General features: G+C 38.9%; 1 protein-coding gene across 1 annotated transcript; it reads left to right on the plus strand.

The window, feature by feature from the left end:
* Positions 1-6158: 6158 nt before the first annotated feature.
* Positions 6159-23445, plus strand: ZDHHC7 (zinc finger DHHC-type containing 7). Its single transcript, XM_026856705.1, has 7 exons — positions 6159-6272; positions 10173-10495; positions 13278-13402; positions 18421-18517; positions 18981-19062; positions 20234-20364; positions 21417-23445. The coding sequence occupies exons 2-7, from the start codon at positions 10190-10192 to the stop codon at positions 21591-21593; spliced, it is 918 nt and encodes a 305-aa protein (XP_026712506.1). The 5' UTR covers positions 6159-6272; positions 10173-10189; the 3' UTR covers positions 21594-23445.
* The last annotated feature ends 1170 nt before the right edge of the window (positions 23446-24615 follow it).

Below are 24615 nucleotides of genomic sequence, written 5' to 3' on the forward strand. Positions count from 1 at the left end.
GGGGCAGGTCGAGCTGAGGGCTGCGCGCCCCGTCAGCCTCCGTCCTTGCGGTGTTCGGTGTCAGTCCTGAAGAGGGTGTTACTAGGTCTCGGCTGTTCCCCTGCTTCTCTTAGGGTTATTTAAAAAAAAAAAAACAAACAAAAACGTCTGACAGCAGCCATGGAGACAAGTGCATGGAAGTGTCCCTGTGCCCCAGCGCGGTTGGGCTGTAGAGCCTCAGCTGCCGCCGTGGGAAGCTGAAAGGGGAAGGAGCAGCAGTCACTTGACACCCCGCTCTTTGCAGCAGTGCCCTACACTCTAGGGAGTTTTGCTGATTTACGTGGTGCTGGTTTTCCTTCTCTCCAGGAGGGAAGAACAGTGCTTACAGGAAGTGGGAATGCAAATAGTTCACACTCTGAAAAAGAAGAGGGTAGATTCGTACAGCACCGCACATATGTGATCTGTGCTGTAAAAAAAAAAGGATTGGGAAATCAGTGGCTATTTTCTACACTACATATACAGTTGTATAATGGTATCAGGGTGCTGAATTACAGTGATGTAACTGTTTGCTGAAGACATAATTAGGTTGAAGTAAATGTGACTGTTCACATTAACAGACTTACATTAGATCTTTTCAAATGGGTATTCCCTGACTTTGAAAATTTACAGCTAAAGTAGAGTCACACTGATTCATTAGTAGATGAAACTGATGTAAAATTTTAGTGGGTTTAGATTAAATAGCTGGAAGCTCTTTGTGACTAAAAGAAATTGGTAATGCTTTTCATCTCTGAAACTTTCTCTGTTTTGCTTTAACATAATGTCTTTCGTATCGTATATATCTGATGGATTTTTTTAATGCCTTTTACGAAGACACAGAACTTTTAAGGAAGTAAATTGATAGAATTCTGCAGCAGTTGAAAGGCTGAAGATGAAGAATATAGGGGAAGTGTCGGGCTTTGTGTGTGTTTGATAATGAGGAACCGTTGAAACAAAGGCTTTAGCACTTCTTTAATTGATATTGAAATTTTGTAGTGAACATAGTTCAGCTTTGATCTATAACGTTACTTTTTGGAACCTGGAAGGAAGAATCACAGGTGGATATTAATTACTGACAGAAAAATGTGCTTGCCAGCCCGATACCACAGTGCAATCAGTAAATATGATAGCCAAGCTATCTTCAGTTGAGTGTGAAGGTATAGTGTGTAGTGGTGAATGCAAAACTTAGAATTGGAAAATTAAACTTTGAAGCAGAATGTGGTTCATCCAGTTGCTGTTGGCAAAGGAATAAAACTTTCAGTTTTCACCTGACAGTACTGATGTTGGTTTGAACATCTGGCTTTCTGGAGTCTAATCTGAGTTTGAGTTTGTGGCCCAAAGAGGTACGATACAAAAGCCCAGCCATAGACTGTGTTCATGTCCTCCTCTCAAGTAAAGGTTGGTCTTTAATCCAGAAGCATCTGTCCTTGCTGTTGTAGTTTAGTGAACGCTTCATTTATCAGATATTGTGTATCTTTGCGGGGTACCAGAGTTTTGTGAAGCATATTTTCTTTGACTTCCTCATCTGTGGGGGAAAAACTGTTACCAAAAAGATACCTTGCTGAATATCTCTGTTATTTTTGTGCTTATGGAAAAGTGACTTGGTATCTATCGAGTTTATCACTGATAGAAAGCAAAGCTCTTCAATACTTTCTATAAATGTGTGTCCTGAAGACATGCATAGATTAGTTTTGAAGTTTTGATGTTTTGAATAACTTGTTTTACCCTGAATTTTCATTGCTGGGGTTTGAGGATGTTTATAAAGATGCTACTGGCATAAAGACATAAGTAATTAGATGACCAGTTTCTTATTAAGACATCCATGCTTATGCTTAAGTACTTCTATATATCTCTTTTCTGGGATTATTTAGAAGCAGCCCATCCTCTTTTCAAAGCTGAAAAGAAACAATTCCAGTGTTTTCATACAGCCTGGCACTTGCTGTATAAGAGACTAGGGTAAGGAGAATCATCACAATAACGTGAAACTTGACTGTGTTAAATAAGTACTCCCTGAAGGTTGTCTCTGGAACATGTTGCTGGGTGTTTGCATATAAAAAGCATCACATCAGTGAGGTGTTTCCACTGTAAAGTGTCACTGTGTGCCTGCGCTACAGCAGGTATCAGTACAAAGAGGGGCTACAAGGCATGAACAGAGAGTTCATGAGATAAATATGGTGAGAAATACATTAAGTTAGAGCAAAAGCAGTAAGGTTTTAGGGAGATGATGAGCTATGCCACTGAGGATATGAGATAGGTTTGGGGCTAAGCTGATAATAACACTTTGGGATTGTACCATGGGTTGCCATCACAAGCGATTTCAGCTGCTCTTTTTTTCAGAGTTGTGTGGCACCGTGTTGCATATGTCCCACATTCTTGACACTGGACATATGTTTTTGTAATTACAGATAGCAAAAGTTGAGTCTGTCGGGGCTAAACTGGGATTGCAGATGATGGACTGGGCCTTCTGAATACTTGCTACTCTGGGCGTTTTCATACGTTGTGGTTCCTGAGAAGGGTCAGTCTTGAACGTAGCAGAGGGCTCCTTGTGCAGAGCTAGGCCCTTGCTGGGGCTGAGCTAGAGGCTTTTCAGTGCGGTTTACTGGTTGATGTGGTTACTGGAGTAGTTTTATGTGTTTGCTATGAGGTTGTTTGCTAGACCAGTCCCTAAGAAGTTGAAACAAGCCACAGTTTACTTATTAAATGGCTTTGCAGTTTGGATTGCATGTATCTGTAATAAAAAGTAGGTTGTTCACCTAAATTAGGCGTGATTATGTCTAGACATCATCTGATGGCTATTTATCTGTCACAGTGAATGGTCCACGTTGCCCATGGAATTGGATGTGATAGTAGGTGTGCTCATTTGGTTTACTTAAATTTTTTTGCAGTTATTGAAGTTAATGTTTACGCTGTAACCTTTTAATGAGACTGCAGTTCTGTGATTGTGATTTGCCATCGATCCTGTGCTTTCTAGGTAGGATTTAAATCCGTTGTACATAATAGCTGCAGTATTATTATGTTAGTGTGCAGTACCGGTTAGTGTCCCTACAACTACTGACTTATCAGTGCACGATCTGAAATTTTGAAGAAAAAGCATTCTCTTTACCGTTCTAACTGAAACATGAGGAATTTTAGGAACTGCCCGTTGTATAACTTGAAGGAAAAAGCAACCAAAAAATATTTAAGCTTTCACAGCTGATGGATTTTTAGTCTGTATATAAATTCTTATTTGTATATCTGTTTAAAAAAAAAAAAAAGTTAGATTTTTTCCTACAACGTTTTTCCTTTCTTCCTCAGAAAATAGCAGGGAAGAGGACTCTGCTTAACCCTGAAGTGCCCCTTTTATTTTTTTTTTATTTAACTGATAGTACAGGGGCCTCATGATACAGTAGTTGTTTCATTCATCTTCCTAATGCCTGTGGTAACCTTCTAGTAAACTTAGAGAAGGGGAATTTGCTGTTGCAGTGGATCTTCTTTTTCCCCATTAGAAAACTAAAAACATCTTAGGCGCAGTCATTTTACGAGACCATCTTTCCAATGATCATAAGTTTATAATGCAACTTCTTCAAGAGTTGGGGTTTTTATTCCAATAATATAGCTGCATTTTGGGTCTCTATTTCATTAACTATTCACTATTGACTATCCTGTTTCATTAGGTGCAGGTCAGATGAGACATTCCTAACCTGAGAATTCCAAGCAACTCCTAAGAGTAGAACAGCAGCAGATTAGGTTTAGTATAATCACCTGTGCAAACACATGATATTTTGCATGAAACATTGGATAATTTGTATCTTCCAATGCTAGATAAAGATTTTTAAACAGTCAAATGAAAAACTGTTGCTTGACATATCAAAGTGTCGTGCTTTGTTTTGGAGGTTTGTGCTTTAAGTATACAACAAAGGTTCTATGTAAATTTGGTTAGGACAGGCACTGAAGCAAATAAATTAATAGTCTAGGGGAAAGCTGTGAGCATCTCAGTGGGATGCTTAGCTTTTCATAAAGTCCTAAGTGCTTTTCAAACATTGATCCTCTTCCCCTTGCAGGGGACCAAGGTAGGGGGTAATGGTGTAGGCAGCTGGAGAGGAGAACAACACAGAGGAGCAGGGGAGGGAGAAAGCACATGAGAATGACTAAATCTATTATTCTCATAAAAGCTGAACTGTGGTGGCACTTCCACATAAACCAATAACTTGTGAGGCTGCGATAAATGCTGGAATTTTGCACAGAATTAAATTTAGGATTAGGGAACTGACTGAACAAATCATGTCCCTGTCTTGTCAATGAATTCTCTGTTAACAATTTCAAATGATGACTCTGACTTTAATATTTCACCTGCAGAGCCTTAACATGTCATCTTCTATTCCTTGTCATCTTCAAGGCAGAGAATGGGTGGGTGACACTGCAAATTAATGTGATACACTCAACCTGCCTTCTTGTGTGTTTCTTTCTTGGCTTCCACAAAATGCCATGTGGATGACAACTTAATGATTGTGGAATTCACAATATTGTGAAACTTGTTTAACAAAAATATAAAAGCTTATTTATAAAACAAACCAGAAAGCAATCAGTAGCTTTGTGCAATTATATGTGCATAATAAGCATTTGCATTACCTTTTAGGCTTGCAATAGAATATATAAATTAGTTTAAATAAGACAAGAGGCTTCTTATTTCCAGGGGAGGTCTGCGTTGGTATAATTCCCCTTGATTTGGGAAAATTTGAACATGTGTACTGAAGAACTCCATCATTAAATGTCAGAATCCTTACATTACTCTCAAAATATATTAAAATTTAAGTTAACCTTCCAATTAAAAGAGTGAAGCTTCCATGTCACAAAGCTTATTTTAAACACTAGAAAATAAACCAACTGAAGAAATAAACCTAGGTACTTCTTTAGCCAACTTCAATCAGAAACAAATTTGAAATTCCTTACTCTGAGGTAGTAATTTTATTCTGTACCATATAAAACCAAGCAAGAAGATCTTCCTTGATCACGTATTGGGGATTTAATTGCCAGACAGTTGTTAGCGTTTGCAGCAGTAGGACTGGGTGAGAGAATGGCAATGGCAGTCAGCGTTGTGCAGAACAGGGGTCCCAACTTATTTTGCCAGAAGCCAGTGCAGCAGCACTTTCTGTGCAGCATGCATGTGGTCGCTAACTTTTCCACTCAGAAATTCGGGTCCGTCCCTCTTCTGTTCTTTTCCGCATATAAACATCTCACGGAAGGTTTTATGCTGCAGTCCTGCTCTAAATGCCATGTCGTGGTTTCCAAAAGTTAACTGCTAAACTTTCAGGCTTTGAAGTACCTGGTTTTCTAAATTAAGTTCCTCTTCCTCTTCTTTCATTATGAAAAGGGAAACCTTCTACGCTTTCTGCACATCTACTGATGTTCTCTTACCTTGCGCAGTCTGTGTTGGATTTGAGTGTTAGGTCCTTGTGAAAAGGAAGGAATGGGATTCAAGATTGTGAAACATTTGTATTGTAAAATTAAGCATGGTTAGAACGGGTTATGCTAGCGTTTTAGTCCTTATTCTGATTTGTATACCGTCAGTAATTATTTGCCTATATGGTGGAATTCTAACACAGAAAACTTCCTTAAGTACGTATTCCCTTTGGCAGAATTGTGGGCCGTTTTCTTTTACAAATAGTGTCTGGAATGAGGAGCTTCTTTATTTTAAATTGGCCATAGTTTGGTCTAATAATCAGAGTTAAAACAATCTTTCTTTCCTATATTATCTAACAATTATTAAAATACTGGTAGGCATGCCTGCTTGTTATTAATAACCTGGTACCAAAAACCTTGCTGTAATCTCTGAAGGCAATCAAGTGAGATTATTATTTCTTGCATACTCCAGCTCTTAGTCATACAGGAGTGCCAAAAGGAAAAAGTCTTTGGATACATTAGTTTGTAATGCTAAAATCTGGATATCCAACTCATCTAAAAAACAATAAGCAAGACAGAAACAATGTTACTCGAAACACTGCTTAGAGTTTTTTTTTGTTCTTTGATAGCTTAATCTAAAAGATTTTTCCTCCTGATGATAATCTTGTTTGCTGTAACTACACGCAGCGTATTTCAAAGTGCTACTATCTATGTTTATTATTTGTGCTTAACACTATTTTCCTGATGAAGCAAGAGTGCTTTGCTAATCAGTTTGTTGATGATGTCTTTTCAGATTACATCAGATATGACTATGTGAATAGCCTAGGAGAGCCCAAAGGAAGGACATGATGTCAGAATAACATAAAAATATTTGTGAGGTATGTGTTTGGGTTTTTTTTTTCTGTTGTGCTAAAAATTTTCTTGGTTGTCTTTAATACAGTTAAGCAAAATGAATACAGTAATTTTGTGCCATTTTATTTGTATGCTGAAGGAGGAACTGTTTCAGAGTTGATCTAAAATTCATATTTGTAATGACATACCCAAATATCAATTTATTTTTTTTCCAGAATCTTGTTGTCTGTTCTGATTTAAGGTAACTTGTTGTTTTGAGCAGCTGAAAACTTGCCTTGATTGAAAAATAGTTGTAGATTTCTTCGTCTGAGTTATTGCACCTTAGCTAGAAGGAATTCCAGATTTATGTTCTATAGGAAGTTTCACAGTTGGGATGTTGGCTTTGATGCATTGGCTCCTCTCAGATACTTCAAAACATCTGTGCAGCAGGACGTATTGAAGGAGTGGGATTTCTAAACTTTGGTGGGAAAAAAAATACATTTTCTTTTAAAAAAAAGTTCCAAATTACTTATGTATTGACTTTTTGAACAAAAAGATAGAATTGGGGAAAAAAGAATTCTTAAAAAAAAAAAGGGAAGCGCTAGTACTTTTGTTATTGTAAATTTGGTTGAATTTAACCCTAAATTTGAGTTAAGAAAAACAGAATTTGGCAGTGAAAGAAAATATTCTGATGAAATGCCAACATGTAAATGCATTGTGTTTGACTGTGTCTGCAGTACTGCCGCTTATGTCTTTAGAAGCTTGGTTCTTTAGAGCGTTTGTTGGGTATTCTGTGCGTGTGATAACTTTGCTTGGCTGTCAGCTCTTCATATACTTAAAGGCTTAGTTGAAGGTTGACTGTACATATGTTTTTGTGGGTTCTTTTTTTTGACAAAGTTAAACAATAACTTTTCTTAAAAGTTTTATATGCCCGTTTTTGATTAAATAATAGCTGATTTGCCTAGTTATCTTCCTGTTCTAGCTGCTAATTATATAGGCTTCATGAAACTTGAATTTTCTTTTTCAAGTCTTGACTACAAGTGGTTGAAGTTCTAAAATTCTATTGGCATAGATTGTAATTTTAACTGTAAACATTTAGAAAGATTAGGATAATTTAAAGTGTCTGAAAAAGAGGACCTTATCTAGGTTAGGTTAAGCTTGAATTGTTTTTAAGGAGGGTGAAGTTTATTCTTTAAAGTGTTTTTCAAGTATGTGGCTACCTTCATCCATGGCTTAGTAGGCATATTCTGGTAAGAGAGGGGGGACTTTTGTGTGAAAAAGACAAAGCAAAAAACCCCAGTGTGTGTATAGAAAACACAGTGTAACTAGTAGAAATTGTAACGGTGCCCTGTTAGCCACAAGCTGTGTTTCAGTTTGTTCTGTTTCACAAACAGAGAATGTAGCCCACACTGAACTGTGTCCTGTATCACAACTAGCTATTTTATGTGTTGCTCTGGGATCTCTGCACTACAGTCTGCATATAGTAGTTCTCATTTCATGTCTTGCATTATTCCTGCCTAGTTCCAGCATTAAGGCTTAAGATTCAGAAAGATTTACTGGGCAGAATATGTTTATCTGGTTCCTGATAAGACCGAGAGTTTTTTAAAGGGTTTGGAAATACCTAGTTTCATCTGAAAACTATCTTTGAGTGAGTTTCTTTACCTGGCAATGGTAACTTTGCACCATTTTAAACTAACAAAGTGATCCTATATTCAAGGTCTTGGGATGTAAATCGGAGTGCCATAATTCCTACCAGTCATAGGCTACCATTAATAAGGGGAAAAAGTGGAGACTCCTGCGTGGCTGTCATCAATCAATATAAATGCTTTCAAGTTTCTCTCAGCCATGGCCTTTAATAGCATGAATCAGTATGATTTTTAGAACACAATATACTTTTAAAGTCGCAGGCTATTCTTGATGCATAATGTTTAAGCTTTATTTTGTCTCCTGTTTGTTGATAACACTTCAGTTCTGCCATTCTATATCTTTGCTTGTTAGAGGTGTCTGGAAAATAATTCTCTTTTCATGAAAACTATTAAGGTTTCAGGTCTTGGTTTTGTTCCACCTTGGAACAACAACAAAGCCCTGAAAGAGCTTTCATGAAATTAAATGAATGTGTTTTTAGAAGTCTGATTCATGTAATCCACTGCCATGCTAATTTAACCACCACCATTTGTTTCCCTTAAGTTTGGTCTGATCTGAGACTGTTCTGTAAGTTATCCAATGTATCTTTGCAACAGGTTTGTGGTTTTTCCAACACAATAGCACTTCTGTCAACAAATTTAGCTGCTTTCTAACTTACTGTGTTTTTTGTTGTGAACAATATACTAGAACAGCTTTATTTCCATTCTGGTTTTCCCTTCTGCTCTTCCCTGGGTTGCTGGAAGTCAAATGCTATGAAAGTCAACAGTCTGGTGCCATAATTTGCTGTTTTCTGGGAAACATTAGCTGTAATTTAATGAACACTTTGCCATTTTAGTGTGAGATAAAAGAAAAAGGTTGCATTTTTGACAAAAGAGGAAGAATGGTTTATGAGTACAGCAAGATGGAAATGAAGCTATTCTAAAATCCCTTTGTTGAGCATTGAAGTTGCATGATTGTGGTGGATTGACCCTGGCTGGACATCAGGTGCCCACCAAAGCCACTCTATCACTCCTCAGCTGCACAGGGAAGGGAAAATATAAAAAGGCTCGTGGGTCAAGATAAGGGCAAGGAGAGATCATTCACCAATTACTGTCACGAGCAAAACAGATTCAACTTGGGGAAAATTAATTTAATTTGTTACCAATCAAATCAGAGTAGGGTAATGAGAAATAAAAGCGAAATCGTAAAATGCCTTCCCCTCACCCTTCCCTTCTTCCTGGGCTCAACTTCACTCCTGATTTTTCTCTCCCTCCTGCCCCCCAGCAGCACAGGGGGATTGGGGGTTGTGGCCAGTTCATCCCCCATTGTCTCTGCTGCTCCTTCCTCCTCAAGGGGAGGACTCCTCACACTCCTCTCCTGCCCCAGCGTGGGGTCCCTCCCACAGCAGACAGTCCTCCACGAACTTCTCCAATGTGAACCCTTCCCACGGGCTGCAGCTCTTCCTGAACTGCCCCAGCGTGGGTCCCTCCCGTGGGCTGCAGCCCTTCAGGCACAGGCTGCTCCAGCGTGGGTCCCCCGCGGGGTCACAAGTCCTGCCAGGAGCCTGCTCCAGCGTGGGCTCCTCTCTCCACGGGGTCACAGCCTCCTTCGGGCATCCCTGTGCTCTGGCGTGGGGTCCCCCGCGGGCTGCAGGTGGGATCTGCTCCCCCGTGGGCCTCCATGGGTGCAGGGCACAGCTGCCTCACCAGGGGCTGCACCACGGGCTGCAGGGGAATCTGTGCTTCAGCGCCCGGAGCACCTCCTGCCCCTCTTCTTCACTGGCCTTTGTGTCTGCAGAGTTGTTTCTCTCACACGTTCTCACTCCTCTCTCCTGTCTGCAGTTGTGCAGGTTTTTTTCTCCTCCTTAAATACATTTTCCCGGAGGCGCTACCAGCACCGCTGATGGGCTCAGCTTGGCCAGTGGTGGGTCCATCCTGGAGCTAGCTGGCCTTGGCTCTGTTGCATATGGGGGAAGCTTCCAGCAGCTTCTCACAGAAGCCACCTCTGTAGCCTCCACAGGCCCCCTCGCTACCAAAACCTTGCCATGAAAACCCAATACAAGGACTTTTTTTTTAAAAAAAAAAAGGGATTATAAAACTGAGTAAGTGGCTTACAAAATTGTTGATGAAAATTTGGTAAATGAGTATCATTTGGTTACAGAAACATTTGGTTTTTAATGTAGTCACAGAATTCAGATTTAGATTAAAAAAAATCAGTAATCTATTTTAAACTTTGATATATTTTATCTTACAGAAATGAAAAATGAGAGCCACCTCTATTTCCAATTTCCTCATGCATAATAATGGTGTCTTTGATTCCTGCAGGGCAAGGCCAGAAAACCATGCAGTCATCAGGGCACAGATTCCGTGATGTTGAGCACCACCCGCTTCTGGCTGAAAATGACAGCTACGATTCCTCTTCCTCAGAGGCCGACATGGCAGAGAGGGTTTGGTTCATCCGAGATGGCTGTGGTATGGTCTGTGCTATAATGACATGGCTTCTGGTTGTCTATGCAGACTTCGTAGTGACTTTTGTCATGTTGCTGCCTTCCAAAGACTTCTGGTACTCTGTGATCAACGGTGTACTCTTTAACTGCTTGGCAGTACTAGCTTTGTCATCGCATCTGAGAACTATGCTAACTGATCCAGTAAGTATGAGATTGTTCCTTGACCTTGGATTGTTCTCTCACGTAGCACATCGTCTGCAGAGAAATTTGGAGAAGTGGTACCAGTCTTCTCCTGCTAGGAAAAGTAGTGTTAGATTCAAAACCCGCAAGGGGAAGGGATGATATCTGTACTTTTCCTGTTGTTCTGTTAATGAAACTATAAATAATTTTTGACTTGAGGAGCAGGCAGTATAAAATTAATGTATAAAGGAGAGGTACACTCATGAGAAATACAGTTTATTTGTAAAATATTAACCCAGGTTCTCGAAGCTGATAAAGTTTCAGTCTTTTTTGTCCCAATTTTTCATCCTTTTTTTCATCAAATGCATTTTCAGAACTTCATAAGAAGTTGTAGTTTCATCCTGTTGTATCATTTGAAATGTATCTTCCATTTATGGTGCATGAAAGAACTTTTAGAGGTAGACATGCTGAAAAACCTCAGTCACACAGTGGCATAAAGTAATAACTATTGTCCTGCATTGTTGTGTTTAGGTGTTTGGAGTCAGTGGGAAAGGAGATTTAAGTTGAACCCACATTGGGACAGTAGGTGTAAGAGGTCTTGAAAGTACTAATTTCTTCAGACTTTTCAATTCAAGAGTTCAGGACATTGCTTATTTTGTACGAAAATCTATTACTTTTTTTTTAGGGAATATATCTGGAGAGAGAGGGATGAGGTGAAAAACATTTATTTTATTCAGATTTTTGAGACAGCATCAGCATATATAGAAGTTATGGGAGCATTCAGAGAAACAGCAGGGTGTTGTAGTTAATGGTTTTCTAGGTCTTTGATTACTTCTGAGTCCACACCCAGTGATAAAATGTTATGACTTCTGCAGACTGTGACAGCTAAGAAGGTTAATAGTTTAAGGATAGATTGCTTAAAAATATGTCCTGGTAAAATTGTGTGTCTTTCTAGATCTGTGTTGTTCTTTATGGATAAAGCATGATAGAAATTGAGATGAATCACTACCTTTTTTTCTCCACTCCTTTCCTGCTGATTCCCAGAATGGAACACAATTGTGTGATAGAAATTCAGCTTGAAGGAAAAAAAGGAATAAACTGCCTCAAAACATATATAAATTAAATTTACTCTTAAAGTGTAAAAATAGATTTTTCATTGAAAGGAATTGGTGACCAACTGAGACTATGAAAGATGTTTTTGAAATAGAGTATAATTTTATCACCAAAATGTTAAAAGCATACTTGAAGTTGTGATCCTTAGTGACAGGGGAATAGGTGAATGTGAGATGTGTTTTATAAGCATATAGTTACCTGCAGCGGGATAAATTTGCCCTTTAGGAGTTCTCTCTGAAATAATTCACCGTGTTTACACCAAAGTATTAACTTCAGTGAGAACGTTCGTATTGCAAAAACCACTTCATCAACGAGTGTTCAAGAAACTGGCTTTCGGTTTGTACCCCTGCAGAGGCCACCTGGCTCAGGTTTGAAGCGCCGCTTAGCTGGAGCTCGTCTGGGGCAGAACTTGGGCTGTGTCTTGGGCAATACAAACACAAGATTGTTATTCCAGGCCATAGGCAACAAAAACTTTCTGCCTAAGTACAGTAGTGTTTTGCAATTGTATCTGAAGTGCCTGCTGGTTTCTTAATTCTGTCCTGAAAACTTCCTTAAGGCGTCTGTGTGTAAAGTGATGATGCTGCCAGTGGGGTTTTTTTGAATGAGGAAATAATTATGGAATGTTGCAGGTGATTTAAGCCAACCCGGAGAAGGCTGTCCCTGTGTGAAGTAAGTGCTGGCCTGGAGGAGTTGGTACAGAACGACCATTGCACTTTCATTTCACATCCCAGTTCACAGTTACTGCTGTCACAGATAAACCTTTAGCTCTATAAATAAGTGAGGTGACAGTAGTATTGTCCATTATTTTCTTCTTACTAATTGAAAGTCAGATTCTGTTCTCGGCAGGCTCTATGTTAATATTGTTACTGGAAGAACCAATCCTGCCTACTATTCCTGTCCGTTCATCATCTTCCTCATTGTGCTGAAACAGCTGCTAATGCAGCTCAATGCTGAACAGCTGAGAGAACTAATCACTAAAAACTAATTTCTTTTCCTGATGGGTTATTTTTCTCCTGGATCTATTCCCTCAGTTGTTTACCATATAGCTATACAAACTTTCCCAGTAGCAGAGGGCAGCAGAGGATGCTAGATGTAGAATAAAGAAGCCAGTGGTGGTTCATGCTGACAGTGTCCAAGCTAAAAGCTTAAGTATAAAGGAAAAGTTGGTTCTCAAAAATTTGTGTACATGGGGCAGATGGCTAAATCTTGGATTCAGAGAGTTGAAATTACATTTTTCAAGTAGCTGTTGCAGATTTCACTTTTGTGGATGGCTTGATCTAATAATCGAATGTCACAACAATTAACATATGCTGCTGTGAGAAAGCCCGTCTCTTCTAGCAGTGCTCATTCAGAGTAACTTCTCAGCAAATATTGCACTTGTAGTGCTCTTACCTGCATGTAAAGATGTCTTCCTCTTCATTTTATGTATGCTGGTGACAGTAGATTCTCTCAGAGTTAAGCTAATACTTGGCCATAGATGAGTCTTGCTGTAATGAAGCAGAATTTGAGGTCAAGCAGAAGTAATTTATTCATTTGGAAATGATTCTGGCTTATGGCGGACTAGCTTTGAATAAATGAATTTATTTCAGCAGTTATCCTGAGATTACTGGTATAAAGTATATAAAATGTATTTTTAAATGCTCTCATACCATTTAAGAAGCTTTCTCTCCTTTAATTGAAATGATTTCAGGGGGCTGTACCCAAAGGAAATGCCACTAAAGAATACATGGATAATTTGCAACTGAAACCAGGAGAAGTGATCTACAAATGTCCAAAGTGCTGTAGTATCAAACCTGAACGTGCACACCACTGCAGGTATGCCATAGTTTTCTTTAAAACAGTTATGCATATTGAGTCTTGGAATAATATTCCTGATACTTATATGTTAATTTTTTTTCCCGAAAATTTCTTTTGGTATCCAATAAACTTTTAAGTTCATACATTGCAGAGTATTTTATAAATAGAATATACTATGACCAAAAATTAATGTGGATGAGGGGAAAGAAGCAAGAGACTCAGGAATTTTAAAAAAATAATCCTACTGAGGTATCTTAAATACTTTCTTGATTTGCAAATATTCTTTCCTGTGCATCATTCTAATTATTGTGCCATACTGTTGATAATGCAGGGCAAGGGGAAGAATCTCAAGGGCATTCTTTACAGAAGGTGATTTAAGAAATGACTCTGCAATCTTAATTTAAGAAAATAGAGATTAGTTTTAAGCTATCACTTCAATTTGTGTCGTCTTGTCTTCATAGTGCGTCATTTTGTTACGTAAATTGGCAGCTTATTTTCCCCAAGTTTTATGCATCATGGGTTAAATGTACCTCTGCTTATTGAAGATTAGTTTTAATAAGGACGGAAGTGATAATAATTTGAACTGAACATGTTATGGAAGAGATAGTAAATTTATCCATTTTTAATTAATTCTCAATCTTTTGAGTTTTCAGGCACTGTGGATATGCATTTGTAATGTTTATTGTGTGAGAGTTGAAAATAGATATGCCTGCATAATTAAGACTTACATAAGTATGTAAATGTTTCTGGTGGCTCTCTCTAGGTGCGAGGAGTGATGTGTATTGAATTGTGAGGCGTATTAAAATTTAAGTCTCTGAGTTAGTGCCCGTCAAAAGAACAGAGTGAAGTCTTGTCAGGACTCTCAAATTATTCTGTAAATTTGTGGTTTCTAAATTAAATGTCTCCGTGTATGTCACTTATCTGTGTGAAAGTTATGGCTGAGAAGCTATTTCCATTATAAATACTCCGCCTTGGCACTGAAATCTTGTTCTTCTCTCAGATGCGAGTGGGTTTTTGTATCTGGAGTGTGAAGGGAAAAGTTTCATGTATAAATAGTCAAGTATAGGATTATCTTCAGTTAGTTTATCTGTGTTGTAGGTTAGTTTTTTGCCTGGATGCAGGTACCAGGTCTGCCCTCCTGTGCAGCAAGTTGGGTTCTGCCTGGCTTCATTAGCTCTGGTAGAGCGTTACGTGAACAAAGCTGTGCCACTTGCTCGGTGGGCCTGGGGGTGGAAGCAGTGCAGAAGATAAGGTGTTAATCTCTGGGGATCCAAAGCAGCTTTGTGCAGTCTGTTCCCATGTCCCGGCCCTGCGTTCACGGGGTGCGCTGGAGGGACACCCGAGAGCCTCTGCTGAACCTAGGTTGGATCTTGCTCATTTTCTCATCTCGGATTTAGGCTGGTTCCTGCAGAGACTTTGCCAGTGTCTTTGTAAAGTGTTTCTCACGTCTTCAGTCCCGGTAGGATTTACTGATTTGGAAGTGACCCCAAATGAAGACATTTTATGTTGAACTCTGCATATGAACAAAAAAAGCTGGACTGCTGGAGAGCCTGGAGCCCTCGCAGCTGCATGGCTCTGCGTGGGCAGCGCTCACCTCAGACCTGGGGCTAACAGCTGTAGATGCTTCAGACAAACCCTGCCGAGTCCCTTGGGGGGCCTCTGGGCCCTCATCCTCAGCAGCCACTGAGTTATTATCTTGGATGTTCTAGTAGCCTGTGATCCCAGTTAAGGCGGTGTCAATTACAAAATTATTTCTTCATGGAAGAAGAATAAAAATAAGTAGGGACTTCCAATACGTTGTTTATAGCAAGAATTTGGATTATATTTATTGTTAGAGCAAGAATGGGTAGTGTCTACAATGAAGGAGATCTGTGATGCTTACAAAGGGTTTGTTTTCACTAACCACTGGTTTAGGGACCTGGCTTTGCATGTCTTGTGAATTGTTTTACTTTTTATGCCTTGATATAATAAAATACGCTGTGAGATGTTCCACATAAGGGCAAAGGACGCATTTTGGTGCTTGCACAGTGCATAGCTGGCTTTGCAGAACATCTGAAAGTGTACGTGCTATCCTTTTGTATGCCTGCTGTCGTGTTTTTCTCAGCAGTTGGATATCTGGTTTAACTGTCTTTGTTTCTGTTACTTGTAGGATACATGATAATAGTAGTTGCTGTTTACTTAAGAAAAACAAAGGAATTTTTCGTAATTTCTTGAAAATTGAATACATACAGCATAGACAGGTAAACCAGCTACCAGAATCTGATTCTTTGCCATAGGCTTAGCACTGCAGAAGTTCACTGAATTGAAAAGAGGTTCGTTTGATTATACTGCCAACTTTTTGTTGGCTTACAAACCCACTCCAAGGACGTTAAAAGGATGGGCTGGTCCCAAGGAGTCAAAGTGGCAATTTGCTGATAGAAGAGGCTTGAAAATGGAAATTGAAGTTGGTTCCTGTTGGGAAATACACTCAAAGCCACAGTGTATATTTTGAATAGTAAATTATTAACAGAAGAGACTCTTATGATGTAGTTATGAAAACTGTTGTGCAACACTGCAGCAGAAGTTCTTTTAAGGAAGAAAAATTGTTTCATAATACACATTAGCGATGGGGGAAAAAACCCAAACTTTTATTTACAGCTAAATATCTAGCCTCAGCAAAATACATTAAACTGATATTTTCTAAGGAATTAACATTTTCAGCATAAAGAGGCGGCTTATCCTAAGTGAATGCTATTTTATTTTATATAATGGAGCACAGCTGCCATTATTTCTAGCCTATTCTGAGTGCCTACATTTGTTATTCAGAATCAAGTCACTGAGATGTTTGCATCAGTCTTCCTGTGAATTTCTAGTATCCAGACCAATTTCTCTGAAGCCATTAGCCGTGTCTGAATGTTATCTTTGGCATTCAAAACTTCAATTGAACCTGCCTGAGCAACATTCAGCAGCAGGGCCAAGCTGGAGAAGACCTTCCTTTGTCCACAGCTGCTTGTTCTCACTCCCAGATTGCTCCTTCCTCTTGTGTAAGGCGTGAGTGTTCTTCACAGTGAAGGGTCCCAGGTTGCAGGTAACACAGTGACTTCCCCAAACTCTTGCCGCATCTGTGCTTGGGCAGGGGAAGGAGTAGAATACAAGTGATGGGGACAGGAAGAAGACAGAACCACTGTTTTAAGCTTTGCTGTGAGCTTGATGGCTGGAAGTGTTCGCTGAATCGTGGTGTGAGATTAGAAATGAAGGCAGGGTTCCAGACATCTGATGTCTTGGAGAGAGAGCTCTGCGTGGGCTTGTGAGAAATACTGAATGAGCAAAAGTGAGTCCTGCCAACCTCATATCCTCCAGTGTTTGGCTTGATTGAGTCTGGATATGATTTTACTCAGTACTTCACATTAATATTCTTTTTAGAGTGACAGTGTGTATTCTGCCTTGCGTTAGGAGGCTTTGCATGGTTGTGGTAACTGGAATTAGCTCACCTTCCCCCAGAGCTCGGGAAATTAATGAAGGGCTGAACTTCCAGGTAGGAGGCTGTGAAATGAAAATCTCTTGGAGAGCCTTCTGAATGCCTTCTCTGGAATGATACCTGTTTCTTCTGCACTAGAGAATGGTCACAGTGCTTAGGTATGGTATTGGGATTTTCATGTGTAACTGGCACTATTTAAAAAGTAATTTGCATCAGAGGATGAATCGTCTTTAATGTCCATTAAACAAGAGACAGTGGGAAAGTAGGGGCTGGGTTATGATGGCTTCAGAGGAGCAGTGAGAGATTTGGGGTTTTTTAATATAACCTGTGCAGGAGTATGTTCTGCCTCTTCTGAGTTAGCTTATAATCATGCATATGTGATGACTTAAAAACTATTTTATGCCTCAGAGCATTGATTTCCCCTTCACACACACCCTTTTCCTCACTCCAGCGACAATCGTCTAGCTTTGCTTCATAGCTTGTCATGCAGCACTCACAGATACCTACATAAATAAGCATGCATTAAAAATAAAGGACTTTGAATAATCATGCTTGCATTTTTTAGGCTTTTTTTTTTTTTGGCTTTGTAACTGCTGAAATAAATATTTTGGATGTTCTGCAGGAAAATCTGGAATGCTTTGAGAGTGTGGCTATCTTAAATACAAAACTAGGAAAATGAAGTATCAGCATTACTTGAGCTATTGATTTATGGAAGAACTTCAACACATGTTGCAACTGTTCTGTTTCTCTTGTATAACTGTTCATGTTTGGCTGCAGAACTGAATGTAAGAGAAGTGAACCCTCTGGTGCTGTATGGCCTAGAATGTAAACTGGAGTTATTGAAATATTTGAATTTTCTTTCTGGAAATAACCTTGACTCAGTAGTGTTCAAGTTTTCATTAACAAGTAAGAAAAGAATGAGTGCTGCTTATAGTTTCAATATTTTTGTTTTATGTTGAGGAAGTGAAGTGTGACTTTGAGCTGTTCCTTAGTTGAGATGTTGACTGTATGTGTTCAAAATTGTATGGTCACTTGAAACCTCAAGAGTGACAATTTCTCTCTTGAAGGTGTGAATTTTTTTTTTTTTTTTTTTTTTTTTTTTTTTTTTTTTTTTTTTTTTTTTTTCTCTGAGTCCCAAAGTAAATTTACAACTGGAAAGTCTGTAAACTTGAAATAATTGCTTTGTCTAAAAAAAGTGCTTCAGAAGGGAAGGGGGTTTTTAAAAGTAAAAACCAACTAAAATTAAAAACCAAAACCACACACTTTGCTCATTCAGTGCCACAAGTGTCAAAAACAAGTTATTGGATTTGCTTGACTGTGTTTGGATATGCAATTATTCTCGTATTAATACTGGTTTTCTTATGTGAAGAATGTCTTATGTTCAGTCAGTTTTGTAACAACCGAAAGCTGAGTTGTAAGTGTGCAAATAGTTTCTTTAAAGAAATGCAAGTAAAATCACTGCTTGCAGTTTGTCAAGAAAGATTTCAGCACATCATCTTATGGCCACTGGGTACCCTTGTTTCTGCATTAAAACGTGAAGTGTTGTTTCTCAACAGAAATCTCTTTTCCTTTCCTTCAGTATTTGCAAACGATGTATTCGAAAGATGGATCACCACTGCCCGTGGGTGAATAACTGTGTGGGAGAGAAAAATCAGAGATTTTTTGTTCTGTTTACAGTAAGTGAAAATCAACAGCAGCTTTACCTCAGTATGAATCTACCTTGATTGTAATGATTTTGGTTGTGCTTACTAGGGAGTAATGGCTTAGGGGCACAAATTTTTTTGTGGTGTTTGTTGTTTTGGGTTGTTTGGTTTTTTTTTTCCATTCTATGCAAGATAGTCTCCAAGCAGGAAGATATTTCTACTCATACTCATTTTAGTAAAGTGCTGTTATTTTAAACTATCTTAACTCTGCTGTCTTTTATATAGTAACAGTTAGTGAAATGACACGTAAACTTTCATTGTTGCCCACATTTTTAGATTCAAGCTTAATTAGAATTTGTTTTTATACATCATTGTATTGAATTGAAAATTGAAATAGGAAAGTATATTCGCTGTGCAGTGGTGAAGGCTGGCTGAAAGGAATGTCTGGTTTACTACCTGGCAGCAGTCAAAAGTAAGCACTCTCTCTTATTTCCAGATGTATATAGCCCTAATTTCAGCTCATGCGCTCATACTGTGTGGGTTTCAGTTTTTCTCCTGTGTCCGAGGGCAGTGGACTGGTAAGCAAATACTTAACTTTCACTGTCATAATCTAGCAGATATTAAGGGTAAGTCATAGTGTTCCACCTATTTCCGTCCCATGTATGAAATATTACAGGACTTCAGTAGTTTTAAAGTGAGGTCCTGAAAATATTTCATACCTGTTTACCTCTCTTTCTCTTTTTAAATCATTCACTGTGAGAGCTGTGGCTGTCCAGGGCATTCTCACTCCCTTCCCACATAGTAAAAATTTCCTGCCTCTGTAATAGGAAGGAAACCGGTAGCTGGTCCTCAACCACCTCAGCACTGTATTACCTGAAACTGCCAGCTGGGCTTCGTGTGTCCCACCATAGTTCTGTGAACAGCAGCCGAAACTGAAACAAATTTCTCCTGCATTCTGTTATTGGAGTCAACTGTGGGGGTCCCTTAGAAAAGAAATTTCCTAATCTGTCCCTGTTGTTTGCTTAGGCCTCTGACTTGCACTTCTTAATGTTCCAAAGTGCCTGAGCTCATTCTGATCTTGTGCGTTTGGCAGAAGATGGTTGATCATGTGTTCTTCAGGGGAATACATGTGACTGTTTTTTGCTGAATATTCCATGAAATGGATGGAATCTTAGTCCTTTTTTTACTTGAACATTCTGTGCTCTGTATATTATCCCATATCCTCTTTGTTTAACTCTGAGTGAATCAGCTGATCAGAGGATATCCAGAGATGTGACTGTAAATCAGAACCCGGCTACTCTGTGTGGTGAATTAAAAAAAAAATAAAATAAAGCAATGGAATGACAATGGCATGTCTGGATTAACTAGCAAGTCAGAGCTGACAGTGGTGATGGTGTCATGCATGAAACTTCAAGCTGTTCTCATCTTTATATCTGAGTACTTAAATTGTTTCACATGCAAACATTTGATATCCTTGGAATACTGAGGCAGCACTGCAATAGTGCGGTACCATATGCTTTATGGATGCCAAAACTGTTATTTCCTTAGAATTCTTTATTTCCGTGGGCAGCAAATTAAGCTGCTGCAGTGCTAGAAAATAGAAATTTGTTTTAATTGTGAAATACCGTTTCAGGTATCACGTGCTTAGCTTTTATTGCTGTTTTTGTTGAAGGGGGGAATGTCTCAGTATGAATGTGCTCTTTAGATATTTTATTTTTTTTTTTATAACTACATATATCATTTTCACAGAATGCAGTGACTTCTCCCCACCTGTAACTGTGATCCTGATGATCTTCTTGTGCCTTGAGGGTTTTCTGTTTCTCACTTTCACTGCAGTCATGTTTGGCACCCAAATCCACTCAATATGCAATGATGAAACGGTAAAGACATCTGCTTTTGTGTGCTCTAACAATTCTTCTAGGAAGATGTGATTAGATGGTGGTTTATTTGCAGGAGGGAAGGCTCTTATTTTGGAAAAACCCCTGAATCTGAAATAATTCATCGTTTTTATTTTCTGCAGTTGTAAAGATTGAAATAGTTTCTTGAGGTTTACATTCTAACAGTTCTTGCATTGTTTGCTTTTCTGACATAAATTTTATAATTAGGGTTTCAGTTACAAAGATTGCACAGCTTCTGACTTCAGTTTGGACTTAACACTTTTCAACCATCAGAAGCTGCTGATAGGTGTCATGAGAAATGTCTGCTTTTCTCAGGTCTACACTTAAACTAGTTATCCCTGTATCAACCCTTCACACTTCTCTACTTTGATACACTTTACTCGAGTATAACTGTGGTTTAGACCTTTGGCTCCCACGCCCTTAGATCTGCAGCGTTAAGCCTTGAGAGGATGTTTTGTGATGAATAATTGACTGGAAACGTAAGGAATTTGCATCTCGTGGCTCTTCAGTGACACTGTTTAAAAGTGTACTTTTGTACTGAAGTGTAACTGTGAAAAACAACTGGTAAATATTGAGCCTTCATTAGTGGGAAGTACAAAAAATAATCATCAGAATAATGCATGTGGGAGAGTAAGCCTAGCTTCAATAATTGCAGTGCAAAAGCCTTCTTGGAAGCCTTAGTGTCTGGTTTCATTAACTGAATAAACAGCTTCTAGTGTAGGTATATTGTCTGCAGATCCTCTCCTGTTACATCAGCTTTGCTGGTCATTTTGTCTTTTACTTTGAGAGGGGAAGAGGTAGAGGTAGAGCAACCCTCTTGTACACGTTTTGTGTTCTAAGTCTTCTGCCCTGCACCCACAGGACTAAATCAGCTATTCTTGTTTCTTCCTTACTAAACAGGTAACAGTAAGAAACTAATCATCTCACTAGCTATATGTTAAAGCAACGCAAAATAGTAATCATTTTTGATAACTGCTGTTAGACTTCACTAAGCTTCCGACTTGATGTGTCACTGCATGTCTGTTTATATACAGGAGATTGAAAGACTGAAGAGCGAAAAGCCAACATGGGAGCGGAGACTACGCTGGGAAGGAATGAAATCTGTTTTTGGGGGTCAACCTTCACTCTTGTGGATCAATCCTTTTGCAGGATTTCGAATCAGGCGACTTCTACTGAGAGCAAAGAAAGGAGGACCTGAGTTTTCTGTTTGAGTCTAATTATGCTGGAACTTGCAAGAATACTATATAATATTTATTTGGGGCCAGAGAAGGCTGTCTACATATAATCTGTGACCAGGTGAAACTGATATCAGACATTTGCTTGTAGCAAGCAGAGTTTTATACGTTTCTTGTCACAGACATCTCATTAACTTTCAGAGACATGAACTGGATCTGCAATGGTCTTAACAGCAAGATAACAAGGGAAAAGCACGTGGTCACACTAAAGAAGCCAAATGTTGTCATGCTACTGTAATTTATTTTATGAGATTAATTATCCATTTTTGTTAAACCCTTTTTATTTGATAAATGTTTGGGGAATTACCTGTGTGTTTTTATAAAAAGTATATACTTAGGTGCAGTTGTCAATCATAAGGAGGAGCATTATGGTGAAAAGGATCTCAAATGAGACCTAGCCTTCTAAATCCAGTTTTCAGGGAATAGTGGTTTGTTCAGTTTTAATTTATAGTTCAGCTTGTCCTAATAAAGAGCTGTACTCTTGTGTCCCACTTCAGGCACACATTCCTCATATGCAAGTGATTCCAAGGACTGGTGCACACAACAGCATAACACATCAGAGGCACTGTTACACCCCTGCCAAATGTCTTCCCAGGCTCACAAAAGCATGTCTTGTGTTTGGCAGTATTAATCTCATATGGCATTTAGGTAAGTTCTAAACCTTCAGTAAACAACACTTTTAACTAACAGCTGTGGGTCAAATTCTGCCCTCGGTTATGCATCTCCAATTCTTAATGCATTGATTCTAGAGGAACTTAAGTGTAGGTGTTTGAGGATTATATCTAGTCCTCTGTGCAGGGGTAAGTGGGACCAGTGACTGTATCATCCCTCTGTGGGATTGAAATGAACGTCCTGCAGGCTGGAGTTAATTAACTAAAACCAGTTGTCTTTGTAAGGTCTTGCTCTGCCACTTTTTGATTGTGCAGACTTTTCATAGAAGGAAAGCTGTTAACTTCATGATCCCTTGAACAAAGGCATCAGAGGAGTGAGGGAGGTTGCCTCTTTCTCAAGTAAAATGGAGCTTAAAAGTAGAAAGATCTGTAATAGAAGCAATTATTTTGAATTTAACCGTTTTCCAACCAGAACTACTTTCAAGAAATGAGAGCAATATAGATCTAGAACTGCTTTATGTGGGCCTGACAAACAACAGTAGTGCTAAGAAATGTTTATAAATCTGCAAGTAATGAAATAAAAGCTGCAAGTAACGAAATTCAGCTAGAAGTTGATTCTTTAAAAATTAGATTTAGACTATTTTTTGTATTATTGTTAAACTGTTCTATAAATTACTGATAATGTAAAGGATAAAGCAGGAGCCTTGATGCATAGCTTGAAATCGTGCCTAGAAAGTAAATAGCTCCCTGTTCTGGGACTTGCCTTAAAATTGTCCTGTTCTTGCTTTTGCTTTGCCAGTAGCACTGATGATCTGTCCCACCTCAAGCAGTTCAACGTGCTGAAGAATCTTGCATTATAAAGTTTACGTACTACAGAAGCTATAGTTTCTTTTTTTTCAGCGACTTGCTTCTCCATTTCTTTGTGACTGTTTGTGGCATCTCGATTCCAGCTTCATCAGGTTTTATACCATTGGGTGGGTGAGATTACTAAGGGATCCATTTATTAGCTATGGCCCTGCGAACAAAACTGTGCAATACTATGTAATATGTTCACTTTGCGTGGGGCAGACGGTGTGTAACACTGGACAGTTTCTGGGTGGACATGTCCAATGAAATTGCAGTCAGAGGAACAAAACTACGTCTTGTGTAACTGAGAGGAAAGTTGGAAGTTCCACAAGAATCTTTGCATATTCGGTTGCACATCTAAAAAGATTGGGGGGAAAAAAAGTGTGTCTGGCTTTGTCATGAGGCTCTTAATGTGTATATTGATTAATAAAATATCCTGATGAAAATCAGAAAATATCACTTCAAGCGGTTGAACCCTGTGACTTAGCAAATGTGTGCGTGTGTGAAATCAGGTTTACTTGGCTTTTCAAACCCTTGTTACGTTGTAATTTTTTTAATGTAAAAAAAAAAAATAAAGTAATGAATTGAAGTCTTAGTTGATTAACTTCTGCCCTAGATGTCCCTTTTTTTTTTTTTTTTTGCACATATATGTGCATATTTGCATATATTTAGATGACAACAACTTCAGGGTAATGGTCTTGCATCCTTTGGCTTGTAATTTTTATGTATATGTGTATCGAGTAACAGATGATACTGCTCCAAATTAAAGATGATACTCTTCTTATTAAGGGGTTTGAGCTATGCTGACTGCTTAGCTGCTCTTGGGCATTTCCTTCTCTGCATCCTCTGGTGTAACTGCTTATCTCATGAGTACCTGTTTGTCTAAGGTGAGTGGGAAGCAGGCGGTGAATCCTACCTGATTTGAAAACTCCCGAGTATCTTGGGCTTTGCACTCTCAAGGTATTTGTCTGAAATAGAGGTTAGGTCTCAGGTCTCCCTAGTTTTTCTCTGCAGATGTTGACTTTTGTCGCTAGTTCTGTAGCTTCAAATACAAAAGACAGCCAATCATGCAGCCTAGAAAGCAGCAGTTCGGATACTTGTCAACAAGTGACCCAACAAGGGTGAGGGGGAGGAGGACACAAGGCTGACAAAGGCAGTAAAAGAGGGAGAGACTGGAAGAGGTTTATTTCCCCTTTGCAACGACTCTTAAAAACCACTCCGGTACCTTTCCTGGGTGTAGTATCACACTTGCTGTTTCTCTGGAGAAAATGGCTCCAAATACAGTCATATAAACTCTGTGCTGCTGCTGCTTGTATGTTTAAGCAGGTTAATGATTTGATTATATTTGTATGCCACAGCAGTTAGGCTGTGCTGTGTTTACATCTATTTTAGGGAAGAGTTTTGTTTATTCTCCAAACGGAACAGACCTATGTGCAGATGGATGCTGCTAATTTATCTCCTTTTTATTTTCTGGTTTAATTTCTAGTAGTAATGTGAGGTTGCTTCATAAACCTTTTCTGAAGTCTCAACTGGCAGCAGTG

The sequence above is a fragment of the Athene cunicularia genome (genome assembly GCF_003259725.1).
Source record: "Athene cunicularia isolate RWA chromosome 11 unlocalized genomic scaffold, athCun1 chr11_part1, whole genome shotgun sequence".
NCBI classification, from domain to species: domain Eukaryota; kingdom Metazoa; phylum Chordata; class Aves; order Strigiformes; family Strigidae; genus Athene; species Athene cunicularia.

Coding starts and splice junctions, on each gene's coding strand:
- ZDHHC7 (XM_026856705.1), top strand. CDS start 10,190: ATGCAGTCATCAGGGCACAGATTCCGTGATGTTGAGCACCACCCGCTT. Junction 18,518..18,980: donor GATTTTTTGTTCTGTTTACA/GTAAGTGAAAAT, acceptor TCTTATTTCCAG/ATGTATATAGCCCTAATTTC. Junction 20,365..21,416: donor CAATATGCAATGATGAAACG/GTAAAGACATCT, acceptor GTTTATATACAG/GAGATTGAAAGACTGAAGAG.